Here is a 15,524-nt window from a genome sequence, read left to right on the forward strand (position 1 = left end):
TATCATTCTTAACCTGAAGGATGATGAGAGCAAAGAAGCTAATCATTTACATGATGTGTTCAGAGCCTTAAAACGAATCTCAATTTAACATTCAGTTTTGGTCTCTTTGGCAGCAAATACAATAATAATCAAAAATATCGTGATTGGGATTGACACTGGACTGGGCTTTACTAGTACAAAGCACTTGGCGTTCTTCACCTTTAGGATTTTCCCTTTATTTTGAACATTGCATCTCGTGATTTTTCCATGTGTGAATGGAAGCACGCTAAATTCAGGGAAATTATCCTATTATTGGCAGCATGGTAGATTTGAGGAGCACTTGTTGAAAGTGTGTTGAATGAATAATCAAGAATCTATACATAGTTATAGAAACATGGATTATATGTTATTTTACATGACAGATTTAGACTACATTAAGGGTCAGGATGATTAGTTTGTGTCATTTTTTCCTTCTTTTTCTCTTCTGAGAAGAGTGTGTCTTACCTAGTTCAGTAATAAGCTTATGTGGATTGCAATTGTCCATTTTGTGGTTTATCTGGCTTCCTTTTCCTCCTGTGAATATATCTGATACTACAGTTTAGAACATCCGCTAATGTTTCTACTGCCTTGAGTGGGGTTCTTTTAGGAAAGTAAATCAGGACACTCTAAAACTCGGTGTACATAGATGTCCAGCTAGCATGCACAGTATATCTGCTCATGGCTATGTAGATTTCCAAGACTGGATTGTCTCTGTATTTGATGTGTACTCATAAGCACCAAAGATCAGAACTGAGCCACTTCAGAAGTCATAGAAGGGAGCCTCAACTCCTTATTATAACTCTTATTATCCTCTCATCTCTTATCCCACAGTAGAATCCTACAGATTCCCTCTGCTAGGTGGGTGGCCTCAGCCAACACCCTCTCTCTGGCTGCTTTGCCACTCTGCAGAACCCTGCCACTCAGAAGCAAGAGTGACAGGTTCTGCCCACCACTCCATCAGAAAGTCAAGGCATTGCATCTTACAGCAGCTCTGATACTGAGTTAAGAAACCTTCCCTCTCAAACTTCATTAAGGTTCTCATTTTCCAAGACTTGCTCCTATGGTCTTGTAGTACAGGGGTTAACATGGTGTCTGCTTTCTTCAATGTATGGCCCTAGGGGTCATAGCAGTAGATCTGCAGAGCTGCAAGATCACTAAATAGTTAACAATTCCCCACCCAGCAGAGCACGGTCGTCATACAGAATGGATGGAAAATATCCCCTTGCTATAATTGGGTTCAGCCCTGTGGCTTAACACCATCTTATTTGGCAATCTTTTTCTCTTGACATATTTAGTAATCACTTTAAAAGAGATTTATAACACTGTTCATGGGAACAAACAATGCACTAAATATTAAACTTAGGCATGCTTTCAATACCACTCCTTTTCTAGCCTATTCTGAATCTTTTCCCAAAGTCTGTCTTCAAAACTTATCAAAACTCTCTCTCTCTTTAAATCCCTCTAAGTTCTTCATTCTTCTAAAATAATTTTATAATTTGAAATGTTTTGTAGCTAGGAGTTCTTTTAATCAAAATTCATGGGGCCATGCTTAGAGAAGAATTGATAAAAACACACTTTCACAGCTTAAAATCATTGAAGACATTTTGCTCACCATTAATCCCAAAGCATCAAAACAAACACTTAGCATATGGTTACGCTGTGAAAATAGCCTCCTAGGTATCCCTGCATGTATGTGTTTGTGTGTGTGTGTATGTGTGTGTGCACGCACACATGCGTGTATGTGTTTACATATTTATATAAAGGAATTCAAATTATTTCAGCCAAACATAATACAATGAAATGTTTTCTGAATGTGTGGATTGGTACCCATGAAGAGATGTGGGGCAAGGGGCCACTGAGAATTAGGATTCTCAACTCATGCTCAGTGCTATTGAAAGGACTTTGACAGCTGGTGCCCCTCAGACATTTTTTTAAAAGTATAAGATCCCATTCATCCAGGCACATGTGCAGCAAAATGTCTTAACAGATAATCTATTTAGAACAGATTTGAAAAAAATATATCAGGATCATGGAGAAGGTAATGAGTTGTAGTGGCACAGCTACAGTATAACAACTCTGTGAATGTTAAATTCTAGTTTCTTTACAGATGAAATGTCCTTCATTCATCAGATATGTCATAATGGCTACCTGTTCTCTTGAGCAAGTCCACTCAGTGCTAAGCACAGTCGTAGATGTACTAGTTTAGTTAACATTCAACTACATGTTTGTCACTGGCCTCATTTTGCACAGAAAAAGCAAAGCCACCATGAAGATAAGCTGCTGGTGAGTCAAAACAGTTAAACGAAGGATCTGTGTAGCTACCACTGAAACAGTAACCTGGTACCATTTTTAAACTACATGGCCACCCTGAGCCCCAGTTTTCTTATGTGTAAAGTGACTTGTTGAGAGAATTTAAGGCATGAAGCCCTAACACATGGCAGTAGCTCATTTAAGTCCCTTATTCCTGCCACACCCTCGACTGCCTTGTTTTCTTATCTTAGATAGTAGATTACACACACTCATACATATCTGAAATTGAGCATCTGTGGTGGGGCAGTAAAAGCGCACATTCAGAAATAAGTTGCTAACAAGAACTTAGGGATTCAGATGCCTAGAGGTGTATGGTGAGGGGCCAAGAACACAGGTTCTGGAGTCAGACTGCCTGGTATAGCCCAGCTCTGCCTCTTACTATGTGTGTGACATTGGACAAGTGTTCTGGCTTCTCTAAATCTCGATTTTCTCATCTCTAAAATGAAGTACTGTACCTACATTGTAATTTCTTGTAAGGATTAAATAAGTTTATCTATATAAAGGCCTAGAATTGTGCCTGGCATGTAGTAGGGGCAGTGAAATTAGTGCCTGTATTCTCATATGTACTTTGATGACAAGCATTCAGTACCTGGACACAGCAAAGTCAACATGGGACAAGGTGTGTAGAATAAATTCCATTGTTCTCCTTTAGCACGATTCCCGTATATCCTAACCAGGCTCTTACATTTACAGCTCTGTTCCCATATATGTAGGCAAGGAAAACCAGAGAAAATAAGGACCCTCAAGGTAAACCTCTTGTCTTTTATGTTAGAGAGTGATTTAATTGGATGAAGAGATCATTTAGCTGTCCTGCAAATCGGCATCAAAGGACGAGCCAGCAGAGGATCTCTGCATTTGGAACTGCACCTTAGTTCACTTTTTATGTTACATTTTGAAGAAGGAAACTAAACAGGGGACCTATATAAGATTTCCCAACAATATAAACCAGTTGGGCCAAAAATAAAGAACATGTGGAAAGAATTCTGGTGCTTTAATGCAGCATTTCTCAAACTTCAGCTGCATCAGAATTCCTAAGAGGGCTTATAAAAACCCAGATTCATGGGCTTCACCCCAGAGATTCTCATTTACCAGGTCTGGGGTGGGGCCTAAGAATTTTCATTTCTGACAAGCTCCCAGGTTATGCCGATGCTGTTGTTCTAGGGGCTACATTGTGAGAACCACTGGTCAGATGTGTGTTTTACATTCCTACTGCCTACCTATTTCTGATCTAAGTTTATAACATTTAATTTGAACTGTTTAGCTTAGAGATGAAATGTCCACCCTCTCCAAAAAACAAAAACAGAAATATTTGATTAATAAATGCTGTTATTTTTCTCCCCACAGTTGCATGCTGCTGTGACCAAGATCCAGGTTCCAAGGCCTGGTTTTAATTACACGTTTGCCCATATATGTATCCTGAATAATGATAAGACTTGCATCGTGGATGACATAGTGCACGTCCTGGAAGAGCTAAAGAATGCTCGGGCCACCAATCGGACCAATTTTGCTATCACATACCCAATCACTCACTTAAAGGACGGGAGGGCTGTGTACAATGGGCACCAGCTTGGGGGCGTCACTGTGCACAGCAAAGACCGGGTGAAATCTGCAGAGGCCATCCAGCTTACCTACTACCTGCAGTCAATCAACAGTCTCAATGACATGGTGGCTGAGAGGTGGGAGTCCAGCTTCTGCGACACTGTCAGACTGTTTCAGAAATCCAACAGCAAAGTCAGAATGTACCCTTACACGTCCTCCTCACTGAGGGAAGATTTCCAGAAGACCAGTCGCGTGTCAGAACGTTACCTGGTCACCAGCCTGATCCTGGTGGTCACCATGGCCATCCTTTGCTGCTCTATGCAGGACTGCGTCCGCAGCAAACCCTGGCTAGGCCTACTCGGATTGGTGACCATAAGCCTGGCCACTCTCACTGCAGCCGGGATCATCAATCTTACTGGTGGGAAATACAATTCTACCTTCCTGGGAGTCCCTTTCATCATGCTAGGTAATTTATACCCTTCATTTTTCTGTTTCCTCCTGCTGGTGGTGTTGACAGGGTTCCTGTTGAAAGGCCAGGAATAGCCATCTAACAACTTTGTTTCATTTACAGTATCTTCGTTTTGCCCAAAAGTCCTGAGACCAACTCTATAAAGTGCTAGCAATCAGCAAGAAACAACCTAATTTGGTAAATATGCCAGAAATTCAAGGTCCTGGGTTCTAGTCCTGACTCTCCATTGAGTAGCCGTGTGGTATTTAGCAGATATTAATCTTCTCTGTGTCCCAGTGTCTTAGGTTGAGCTTCCCCATAAGCAGCGTCCTGAGACAAAGATTTGGATACAAGTAGTGTATTTGGGAGATGAGCCCAGGAAGTACCAGTATGGAAGTGAGGAAGTGAGACAGGAAGGCAGGCAGTTGAAGGCATGTTAATGAGTCCAAGGTATATTACATTCTGCCCATTGCTGTGGACACCTGTGGTTCAGCCCCAATGGGGACCTTTAAGAGACCTTATAAACACCTCTCAGAGAGGTCCTCCCTGGGGGTGACGAATTTGGGCTATTTACCCACAGACCCTTTGTGATTCACTGAGGGCTGTTCCTCAGGGCAGTTAAATCCCAGCACTTCCCATGGAAGACTGAGCACACTCCTGCAATCAGAAAAATCCTTCAGGTGACTGTAGTTGTAAGTCTTCAGCAAGCTCAAGAATGGGGAGTGGGAGAGCATGTTGGGTTGTCACTCATAGTGTCTGCTACTCTCAGTTTCCCCACCTTATGAATAGAGTGGATACGAGCATCACACAAGAGGATATGATAAATGTATAAGATCTTTGAAAGTGACGTGAGATACCAATAGGAAGGTAACCTTTTTTTCCTATTCTTACTATGAACGCAGGAGAATATTTTAAAGCAATGCTGACGGTGACAGCGTGCTTCCAGTGTGTTCATTTAGGGGAGTTGCAGGATCTCCCCAATAGAGATTAATGGTCAGAACAAAACCATAGTGGTCATAGCATTGGTTGCCCTGTCCATGTCATTGAAAATGGCATGCCCAGCAAGCCTGATGGCAGCGTTCTTGGGGGTCAAGGATTCAAGAGATTCACTTTCCCCCTTTTCTATGGCAGTTTCTCATCAATTGCTTTAACAAAATTTAAATGTCATTTGGAATCAGATACTAACATTACAAATGAAGTGGCACTTTTTCCTTAACTGAGAAATAACCACTGTTGAGTTCATTAGTGTGCCTTATGCCCTGTTTTAGAGTAGTAGAAAAGAATTTCCTCAGGAAATCTCAGCTGTGTTATGGGTAAATGATAATCAGGGTTGGTGGGGCTGCAAAGCCACAGAATTACATTCTCCCCTCCATTCTCTAGTGGCCTGAGGAATTGAAACCTAGTCAATAACATATACTAGTAGCTTTTGTGAAGAGCTAGGCACTATAAGAAGACTGAGCAGCCTGATAATTTGCTAAATCACTTTACTTGTCACTGCTGAAAACAACAGAGAAGGAGGGTGAATTCAATTCACCTCCTCCTGAATTCAGTCTATTAAGAAAGCAGCATAACTTGCCTCTTTAAAATAACCCCAAGATCATGTGGGTTGACTGTGGAATACAGGGTGGTTCCTTGAAGAGTCAGTAGGACTGAGTATTAGTAGCTTGCATAGAGGCTTGTATCAAGGTTTAAATTAAGATATTTTGCTCATGATTAGTCACATGCTTGAATGTTTTAGAGGTTATGGGAAGGGTTTTTATTTCATTTCATTTCTTAGCTTTTCATTTCCTTGTTGCTTTTGTGGGAGGAAGAGAAATAGTAATAAGAAAAGGGTGGGGAACTGAAGGGAAATTGTAAGGTTCTGAAGGTGAGGCAAAAGATGCTGGGGCTAGTAAAAGGACAATCGGTGCTGATTTTATGACATTCCAGGTTGTTACCAGTGAGCTCAAAGCATACTAGAATATTTAAGACTTCTGAAAAATTAATTTACTAAGTAAAATAAAATTACAATATTTAAAGTTTCTTAAAATTAATTTTAAGTAAAGTAACATAGCAGTATTCAAAACTTCTTAATTTCACTAAAAAATGAAATGGTAATATTCAAAACTTCTTAAAGTTAGTTTTATAAATAAAGTAAATCGCAATATTTAAAATTTCTTAAACTTACTTTTTTGTACTTTTTAAAGAGGTTTTAAATATTGTAAGGGAAAGTCAACACGAAACAGACTATGCCAGATAGTATTGGTGCAGGGAAGGATGTAAGAGATGGTCGGATGGAAAGATGCTGTTAGCAGAGAAGTGTCTTTAAAAAACAAATCCAGAAATAATAGTAATCACATCAGAGTTCAATGCAGAAGAAATCTGGCATTTGCAGTGAAAGAGACCATCTACCACAGGTGCCCAATAAGACCTTGTTTGCAATTCGTGAGGAATGTTACATGCATTGATTTGATGGCAGCTTTTCCTACTGATAATCAGTATGCAACCAATCAGTATGCAACCTTTCTGTACATTCTCAGCCCAAAGAATTCTCAAATTACTTAGTCAGAACATGAAAGAAAGTGACATGTTTTAGTAGCTAAGGCCCATTTGCAATAAATACTTTGCACGAAGTAATGGGTACTTAATATGCTCATAAAGCTAACAGTGCCTGGATTTAGGATGGTCACCCTCCTGTATTTCTCAGATAAACTCTTCATTCTTAAGAGTTTATAAAATGAAATATAAGCAAGAGCAGCTTTATAAATGTTGCTTTCAAGGCCATCGTTTAATTCTGGGTTGTTTTGATGACCAGCCCTAAAATGCCAGCAAATATTTCAAATGACCAAGAAGAAATGCAGTGCTAAGGGATTTGCACTACAATAAACTGTCCAGTATTTAAAATTTCCTGTCTATAACTTAAAATGGCTATGCTTAACCTAAGCAGATGTAAGCAAAACTTCTTGATTTAGTATGTTATGTAAATACAATGTCAAATCAGATAAAAAGTATATAGCCTCATTTCAAAGGTAAAGTATCTCAGAAAAAGTCTCAAACACAGACATTTCCTTGGCTGTCAATAGGTCTATGTGATAAACATTATAGATTTTAAATTCAACAAACCGAACACTGTCAGTGTAATTCTGGTCACATAGGCCAAATCCAGCCAAATGCCAAAATGACACTAGATTTAGAATGGAAAATTTTAAGATCACGTGTGTCAAGCAGTATTAACCTGACAAAATTCCAGAAGAGGAAAGAATTTGGATAAACTCTTAAGAGTTCACCATAATGAGATGTGACTGCGTGTTTCTAGCCAAGACGATACGTGACAGTTCTGGCAATAAGAACATATCCTACACAGATGAATCATTTTGGCAATGATGTAAGCATAGATACATCATGATTTAGAATGTTTTTAATCAGTGTGCATACTAGATAATCCCACTTCTGCCAAAACCTCTGTCCAGATGAGTCATATCAGTTTATTTAGAGCTGAAATCCTAAAAGGTCTACAGTATTATAAATGTTCATTGACATTTTTTAGTTACTATAATTTGGAGAAGAGTTTATTTGGTCTATACCCTTATCGTGCATAAAATAATATCCCTTCTTTCCAAATATACTCATATCAAGTAGTGAGTTACTTGAATTGCTATTTGTGAATATATGATGCTCATTATTTTAATCTTTTAGGGAATTTCCTTTAAAGGATGAGGATTTACACCATTATTCTCCAGTTGGGTATGATTTTAAAAGTTGGCATAGGTTTTTGATGTGCAAGCTGTCCTTACAGGCTTAATGTTTCCACAGTTTGCTGATCAAATACAAATCAGGAAAGGGATAGAATGTTAGAGGATATAGAAGGGAACCAAAGGAAAGTTTTCTCCGTTCTACATCTGGAGAGTTTGTTGCTTCATGTACATCCTGTACTGCTAAAAAGGAGAACTGAAATCATAGTGAAAGAGTTTAGATATTAGCTTCTACATGTCATCTAGTTTATAAGGGTTGCTTGACATTTATTAAGATACAAGAGCCCCAGAGATGGTACGAGATAAAAAATACTCTTTAAGCCCTTTTTGAAATGTTTGGGACTTTGAGAAGGTCAGATGCTTTCTTCCTTTTGAATTGTCCAACCAGGCCACTCAGATTCAAGGATGTGAAAGGAAGGAAGAATTAGTGGATTCTTCCTAGAATTTGTGGATTATTGCTAGGAAAAGAATAATAGCAGGGAAGTTTGGCTTCTTTTATCTGTGTATTTTAAGATTCTTCATATGTAGCAGAAACCAGAAGAATGGGTTTCATTCTTCAAGAATACGTTCTCATATAATGCCACTTGAAATATAATGCAGTACATGGAGCTCATAAAAAGGGAAGGGTAAAACCTCTCATGCAAAAAATTTAGTTGCAATTGAAAAATTGGAATTCTTAATTATTTTTGCTCTAAAATTAAGCAAACCTGAAAGGTTTTGCTTTCCTAATGAGTATTCTGATATATTTCTCAAGTCATGAGAACATGGGGGGAAAAATTAGTCAGATAATAATAAAATTTAAACCATATGAAATCGCCAATTTCCAATCATTTTTGACCTACAAAGTTGGTACCACTATCTGGTCATGTTTGAACTACAAAAATGGTAATTTTTATGGTTCAACCTACTAATTATTGTAGAAATCCATTATTTGCAACAATATGACAGTTTGCCTGATGGAGTAGTATATTAGAATGCTGTGGAAATACTCTGCTTAGATATAAATCAGTAATAGGTTTAGCAGTTTCTAGAGGAAAAAAACTGATTTATAAGGGTTTTGTTGTTCACATTTTTATGTACATCTGGTTTTTAAAAAGAGATATTTTATTTTGCAATATTTCCAAAGTTTGTCTCCCAAATATCTGTTTTTGTGATGGCCCATGGTAATTATGGGACTAATTTTCAAGGAGATTATGTTATTTAGGTTTGTAATTTGTTCTTGCCCTTTTATTCTTATACTCCACCAATCATATAAGGGTGAGAGCAGGTGGAAAAAAATAAGTTTAGGGGAATGGAACAAAATAAGTTTTATTGTTCTATTTTTTAACCATAAAGTAAGACAAGAACAGGACCTGGGGGCATAAGTCCAGGAAGGCAGAACTCAGGCAAAGGAATACAAAGAGGCTTTGTCTTTGACCCAGGATTCCCAGATATCCTGTGGGTATTCTATCTACCCAGTCTTCCCCGGGGAATAAGGGAGTGACAGACCCCGTAAAGGCTGGGCAGCAGGAGGCAACATCAGGACACTGAACTAAAAATAGACCCTGAGGAGGAACACCTAGAATGTACATTTGGACTAGACTCTCAGAAAGTCACAGCTTGGCAGTCTTGACCAGATGGATATACAGAAACTCACAACCCAAGCAGGTTCATAGTTATTGTCAAGGAAACTCTGCATTTCACCAAGGCTACTTTATTACTCAAGAATCTAAATATGGACAGATGGAGCCCAAGAGAGGAATTTTATAGCCCCTTCTCTACATTGATTGGTGTAGCAACACTAACATTATTTTGCCTCATCAGTAAAATAAATTTCACATCAGCCTACTATTCATCTTGTCTGTATGTGTGTCTTTATAACCTATGTGCATAATACATATTATATATCACATTGGCTGTATTACATATCATATGTAATATGATGTGTAATAAGCTCATGTTATGTATTTATATGTATGCAATATGTTTATAACATATATTATGTAATATATATTGCTTGAATATTTAAATAGAAGTGCTATATATTTCTCTATATATTATATGGTATAGAGTCCAAAACTTTGTATGTAAATACATAAAATATATTTGAATAGGATATGCCATTTATATATTACATCTGTATTCTATATGAAAAGAAATTACACAATGACCATAGCATATATTATGGGCCACATTTATACACACTGGTCATATATAATGTACATACACACAATATCTAAATACTTCACCTTTTAAAAAAGGAAGAGCTATAAGCAAATTCATTTTTAGGGCAGCTATCTAGTGAAGAAAAATCATTTCTAAGACTAAAACCCAATGCTCTGATTCCAGTTTTCAAAATGTGACAAGTCTCTGTACAAAGAATAAGATGTGTGTGTTCCCCCTGATATGAGCATCCGTCTTTACTTAAACAGAGTACACCTTTATTCTTACTCTTAACCATGAGACAAAACAGGCAGTGATAAACCAAACAATTCAGCTTATAAAGTAAATGTTTATAACTGGCAAAGTGTAAATGTAACCCAATTAATGAACTTCTCCCTGAAAATAGATGTTACTCAACCCAGACATATATACACTTTAAATTTCTTCTCAAAAGCACAAGAATTATAAATTTATGTGGATGCCACTGAAAAACCAGCACCTTATAAACATGAGCTACTTAGGGAAGCTTTTCTAAGAATAAAATAGGCTTTACGCAGATTTTGCTCATAGATTATAGTCTATGAATTTTTTAGAAGAATGTAGTAATTTTATTTCCATATATGAAATTTGGCACTGCCCAGGCATGCTATAAACAGCTTCACTGACTCATGATATTAAATGTTTTCACACTGAAACTGAAAGATCATCCATCAGTCAGCAAGCCATCCCATCTCCTCCTCCTTAGCCATTCCTTACTTTGAGGAACTCAGGATGAGGAATTCTGCTAATGTGGAAAGGATTAAAATGTGAGTAGCACCTGAAGGCATCTGTTAGCTGCTGTGTTGTGGCTATGTATATTGGGACAGGTAGGAGAATCTGGGCCTAAAGAAAAATCTGACTTACAAAATCCAGAAGTATTATACAAAGTACATCAATTTGCCTATGATTATTCATTTAAAACCAAACAACAACAACAAAATCACCCAGACTGTCTTCAATAGCAAAACCACTAAATAAATTGAAAATATGATTCACTTTACGAGCAACTTTCCAGAAGTATATCTACTGGGTAAAGAAAGGTTAACTCTCAACTTTGTTAGTAGAGTCTGTCTTACTCGATTGTAAACAACCCTGAAGGCTTTGGTCAGGCCCCAGAAAGTTCTGGGTGGCACTGAGATCTAATCTGTGAGGGTGCTTGATAGTCACCCTCAGTGACGAGATGATTAGCCAGTTGAGTTTTTTTCTACCATTAGTGTTATTTATCATCTATTCTTCTTTTTCTCTTCATTAGCTCCAAAGTCTGAGAGTTAACAACACATTCATATGTAAACATTCTTTTGAAAAGAAGAAAAACTATTAGCCTAAATTCTTTAGTATTCTATTAGGTGACAATTCCAATGTTTACTGCAAATAAAATTAATAAAAGCAGTTTTCCTTTTAAAAATCACACTCCTGGCCCAAATTTTTCTTCAACATTGGTGATGAGCTCTACTGGCCTGACAAAAAGCCCTAGTTGCTTCAGAGTATTCACTCATGAATAATTAGAACTTGGCACTCCCCTCCCTCCCCGCCTTCATTCTCTTTATATGTGTGTGTTTTCACCTATTGATATGCATGTGACAATACAGACATGCAATGTAACAAAAGTAAAAACAAACATCTTGAATGTGCTTTTAAATGACAAGAGAATGCTTTAAAAGCATTTTGATCTTCAAAATTTGATAGAAATCAGTATGTGTTCAACAGTTCCTGTTGGCAACTCTTCAGTCTTACACTGTGACTGTAAAAGAAGGCATGTCCTGGGATGTTGTATCATCCAGGGTGATCCTTGGGATATGAGAATGTCAGATATTGAGGTTCCTGATAGCCTAATCATGATACAGTCTTTTACCTCAAGATCTCAGGCTGTGACCTGGCCCTCAAATGATGAGTCATGACTCCCATTCCCACCATAGGGTACCCTAGTGACCAAGATCAAAATCTGTTTGTATTTAGGTAGCTCCTCCCTACCCCCGCCCCATGAGTTCTGTCACTGGGGAATCCTTGTGAACAGACTTGGGACTTTGGAGATGGGAAATTGTCATTTGCCAAAGTGATGCTTTATGCCAATGACATAGGCCCACTGGTCAGATTTAACGGAGAAGCTTATAGAACTCCTACTTGGTAGAGAAGTTTTTTAAACTAGAACACTAAGCAAACAGTAGTACTTTTGCTTTTAAAATAACTTTTTAAAAAGTGGGAAACAATAGTCAAACCTCTGAAAAGTGTCTTCAGTCCATATGCAGTATCTGTCTACCTCTGTAAGATTTGGCCTCCCAGTTCTGCATACTGAACTATAGCCTCTCAATTATAGTTAAGAGAGCGGGATGGGCACAGTGGCTCATGCCTGTAATCCTAACACTTTGGGGGACCAAGGCAGGCAGAATACCTGAGGTCAGGAGTTTGAGACCAGCCTGGCCAACATGGTGAAACCCCGTCTCTACTACAAATACAAAAATTAGCTGGGCAGGGGTGGTGCATCCCTGTAATCTCAGCTACCTGGGAGGCTGAGGAGGGAGAATCACTGGAACCCAGGAGGCAGAGGCTGCAGTGAGCTGAGATCAGGCCACTGCACTCCAGCCTGGGAGACAGACTGAGACTCCATCTCAAAAAATAAAAAATAAAATAGAGAGCAATGAATGATGGTGATGCTAAAGAAGGGAGCCATCTACTGACAGAGAAAAGTAGAGAGGAACAGAAGCGACCAAAATCTATCTTCTCTGCCTCTCCTTGACTCCGAGTGGCCCAGTTTCTGGAGTGCTAGTAAAATATAAGGTCAGACCTGACTGAAGGAAAACTGAAGAAATTAATCTCTGTGAAATTCTCCTACCTGCCATTTCCTCTTTATTCCATCCCCACTTCCATTCTCCGTCCCATTCCCGACCAAAGGGAAGCTGCTTCAGTAGACCACTGTCCCAGAGGAGTTTGCATTGAAGAGGATACCCTTCAAAGACAAAACCAAGGGGAACTCAGCTATAATTCTGGCATTCTGGAGGGCAGGGTGGTCCTCATGTCCTAGGGCTTTTGAAATGTGTCTCCCCTTGAATCCAGGCCAGAAAACAAGGTCCTCACCTATGGGTTTTCCTATAGGATAACAGGCCAACCTCTTCAGCAAAAGTACCCAACTGCAAGCCAGGTCTAGTGCCAGCTAGACACTCTAGGCTGTTAATTCCTAAGAGGCAACCACAGCTTTGTTGGCACTTGTCCTTCCCTTGACTGACTAAGCTTCAGGAAGGAAACCCAGTTATGGCATCAGCAAATGTCCCAGAAATCCAAAAGACCCTTATAAAATGCTATAGAACTCCAGTTTGGGGTTTAGGGTGTAGGCACCTGCTAGAGAGGTGTAGCTTGAGAAACAGGAATCTGACCTATCAGGAATGGTAGTCGGGGCCTTTGGAGGCAAAGCCAATGACAACTAGCAACATATGCTGAGTGATCAGTTAGAACAAATTCTTTCTCAGGGTCTCCTGTTGTTTCTGTGAGTGTATGCATGTACACACCTGTAGCAAGAACTAAGGAAAGGCATGGTTTCCAAAAGCCCCTAAGAATAAAATTAGAATTCTCTTTGGAGCTGCCCCCAAACCAAGAACATATGCAAAAAGAGCCAGAAGTCAATATAAAAGATCAAACTATAGAAGGACAAGGCATTTAAAATGCAGCAACAGAACTCAAGAGAGAAGCTAACAGCCTACTTCCACCTTTCCTTGATTTTGATTATTTTCATTCCGGGCCCTGGAGCCTCGGTCTTGTCACCTAATATCTCTGTTAATTCAAATTCCTTTCCTCAATTAGCCTCTAAGATTATTCAACAGCAAAGTAAGAAATTGATTCCTATTGTATTTTCCAAGAATCAGGGTCAGATAATGTCATTGTAAAACATCACACTGGTTTTTAAAAACACTGCAAAACAGATTTAAGTTCTATTATATGACTAATTCTAATTCTGCTATATACTTTTTTTTGCCATATTTAATGACTCAGTACTAAAACCCTGTTTAAATATTTTGTGTGTTTCTGGCAAGTAAATATCATTAAAAAATTATTTGCCATTTACAGTGACTCCCTGAAGTGTGCTTTGCCCACCAAAGCTTACTTGCTCTACGTGGCCCCAGAAAAAAAAAAGGTCAATATTGTTTCTTCAGGGGCAGTGCCTCAGAGGTATCCTCTTTTACCCTCATTGTCAAGGGAATGGTTACTTAATCAAAGGTCAATGGGTCCATCTTGAAAATATACTAGAAACAGATTTAATCATCTTCCCTCTTCAGACTAGATGTTAACTACCTAAGCATAATTAACAACAGGATGCCAGTCAATGAGTGTACTTTTTACTTCATGTCCGGGGAGTTTGGGTTTCTTCAATTTAACAGGGTCCTTGGTGCTAGTTATCAAATTGACAGTCTTGACCTGACTTCTAAAAGTGGCTGTAAAATGATGCCCAGTAAATTAAGATAAATGGCAAATTCCTCTGAGAAAATAGGCCTAAATCATTACTATGAAATGGGCATTCAGGTTTGAGGCCAGCACTTTACAATAAGGATATAAATACCAGCCTGGGCATGAGGGAAGATGTGCACTTAGCTATTGTATACACAAGATAACAGTGACTCACTTTGTTCAGCATTATGCTTGGCTGGAGATTTTAAATTCCTTTTTAAAAACAAGACTATTGTACCACAGGGTAAAGATTTTATTATCCTCAATAATGGGATTGAATATGTGAAGGTGTGGAAGCAGGAAATTAGATATGCTGATTCCCCAGTGCCAAGACAGGGGTTCTCGAAATCCACAATGGGTCACTTTGGTGGGCTTTCCATGGTTGCAGTGACCTGGAAACACAGGGACCCAAAGTAGGGAATGTCTGGCTCCAACTAGGAGAGGTGATAGAAGTCATGCTAGATCAGGTCCCAGGCAGCAGAATGGAGTCAGAACATGGGCACTTACTGCACCTCTGCTATTCCAGTATTGCTGAAATATTAATGCAGGAGGTGAAGGCACTAAGCAGTTAAGCAAAGGGGTTACTGATCTGGCTTTTTTCCATAGATGCCACTATCAAACAGTACAGAGAAGCTAACAGAATCACTGCTGACGTATTATATCACTGCTTGATAAGTCATGTACGAGTAACCAAAATTGGTCAAACAGATCCCTGAGGACAAATTGCAAGTCATAAACCTTCAGCCTGAATCCTAATTTTTATCAATAGTCAGGAGAGTTCATATTAATCTTATTCCTTCTGTATTTTCTTCACTCAAACTTCTTCACTCCTACTTATTTTGCTTCCCTCTTTCTCAGATTTA

The 15,524-nt window shown here is 38.7% G+C and overlaps 1 protein-coding gene across 1 annotated transcript in view; it reads left to right on the forward strand.

The window, feature by feature from the left end:
- PTCHD1 (patched domain containing 1) overlaps nt 1-15,524 on the forward strand; it is a 62,352-nt gene that overhangs the window by 34,414 nt on the left and 12,414 nt on the right. The window contains exon 2 of the mRNA XM_002807873.7: nt 3,673-4,333. Within this exon, the coding sequence (XP_002807919.3) occupies nt 3,673-4,333 (661 nt within the window). The remainder of the gene's footprint in view (nt 1-3,672; nt 4,334-15,524) is intronic.

This window comes from Callithrix jacchus, chromosome X (assembly GCF_049354715.1).
Source record: "Callithrix jacchus isolate 240 chromosome X, calJac240_pri, whole genome shotgun sequence".
In the NCBI taxonomy this organism is placed as follows: domain Eukaryota; kingdom Metazoa; phylum Chordata; class Mammalia; order Primates; family Cebidae; genus Callithrix; species Callithrix jacchus.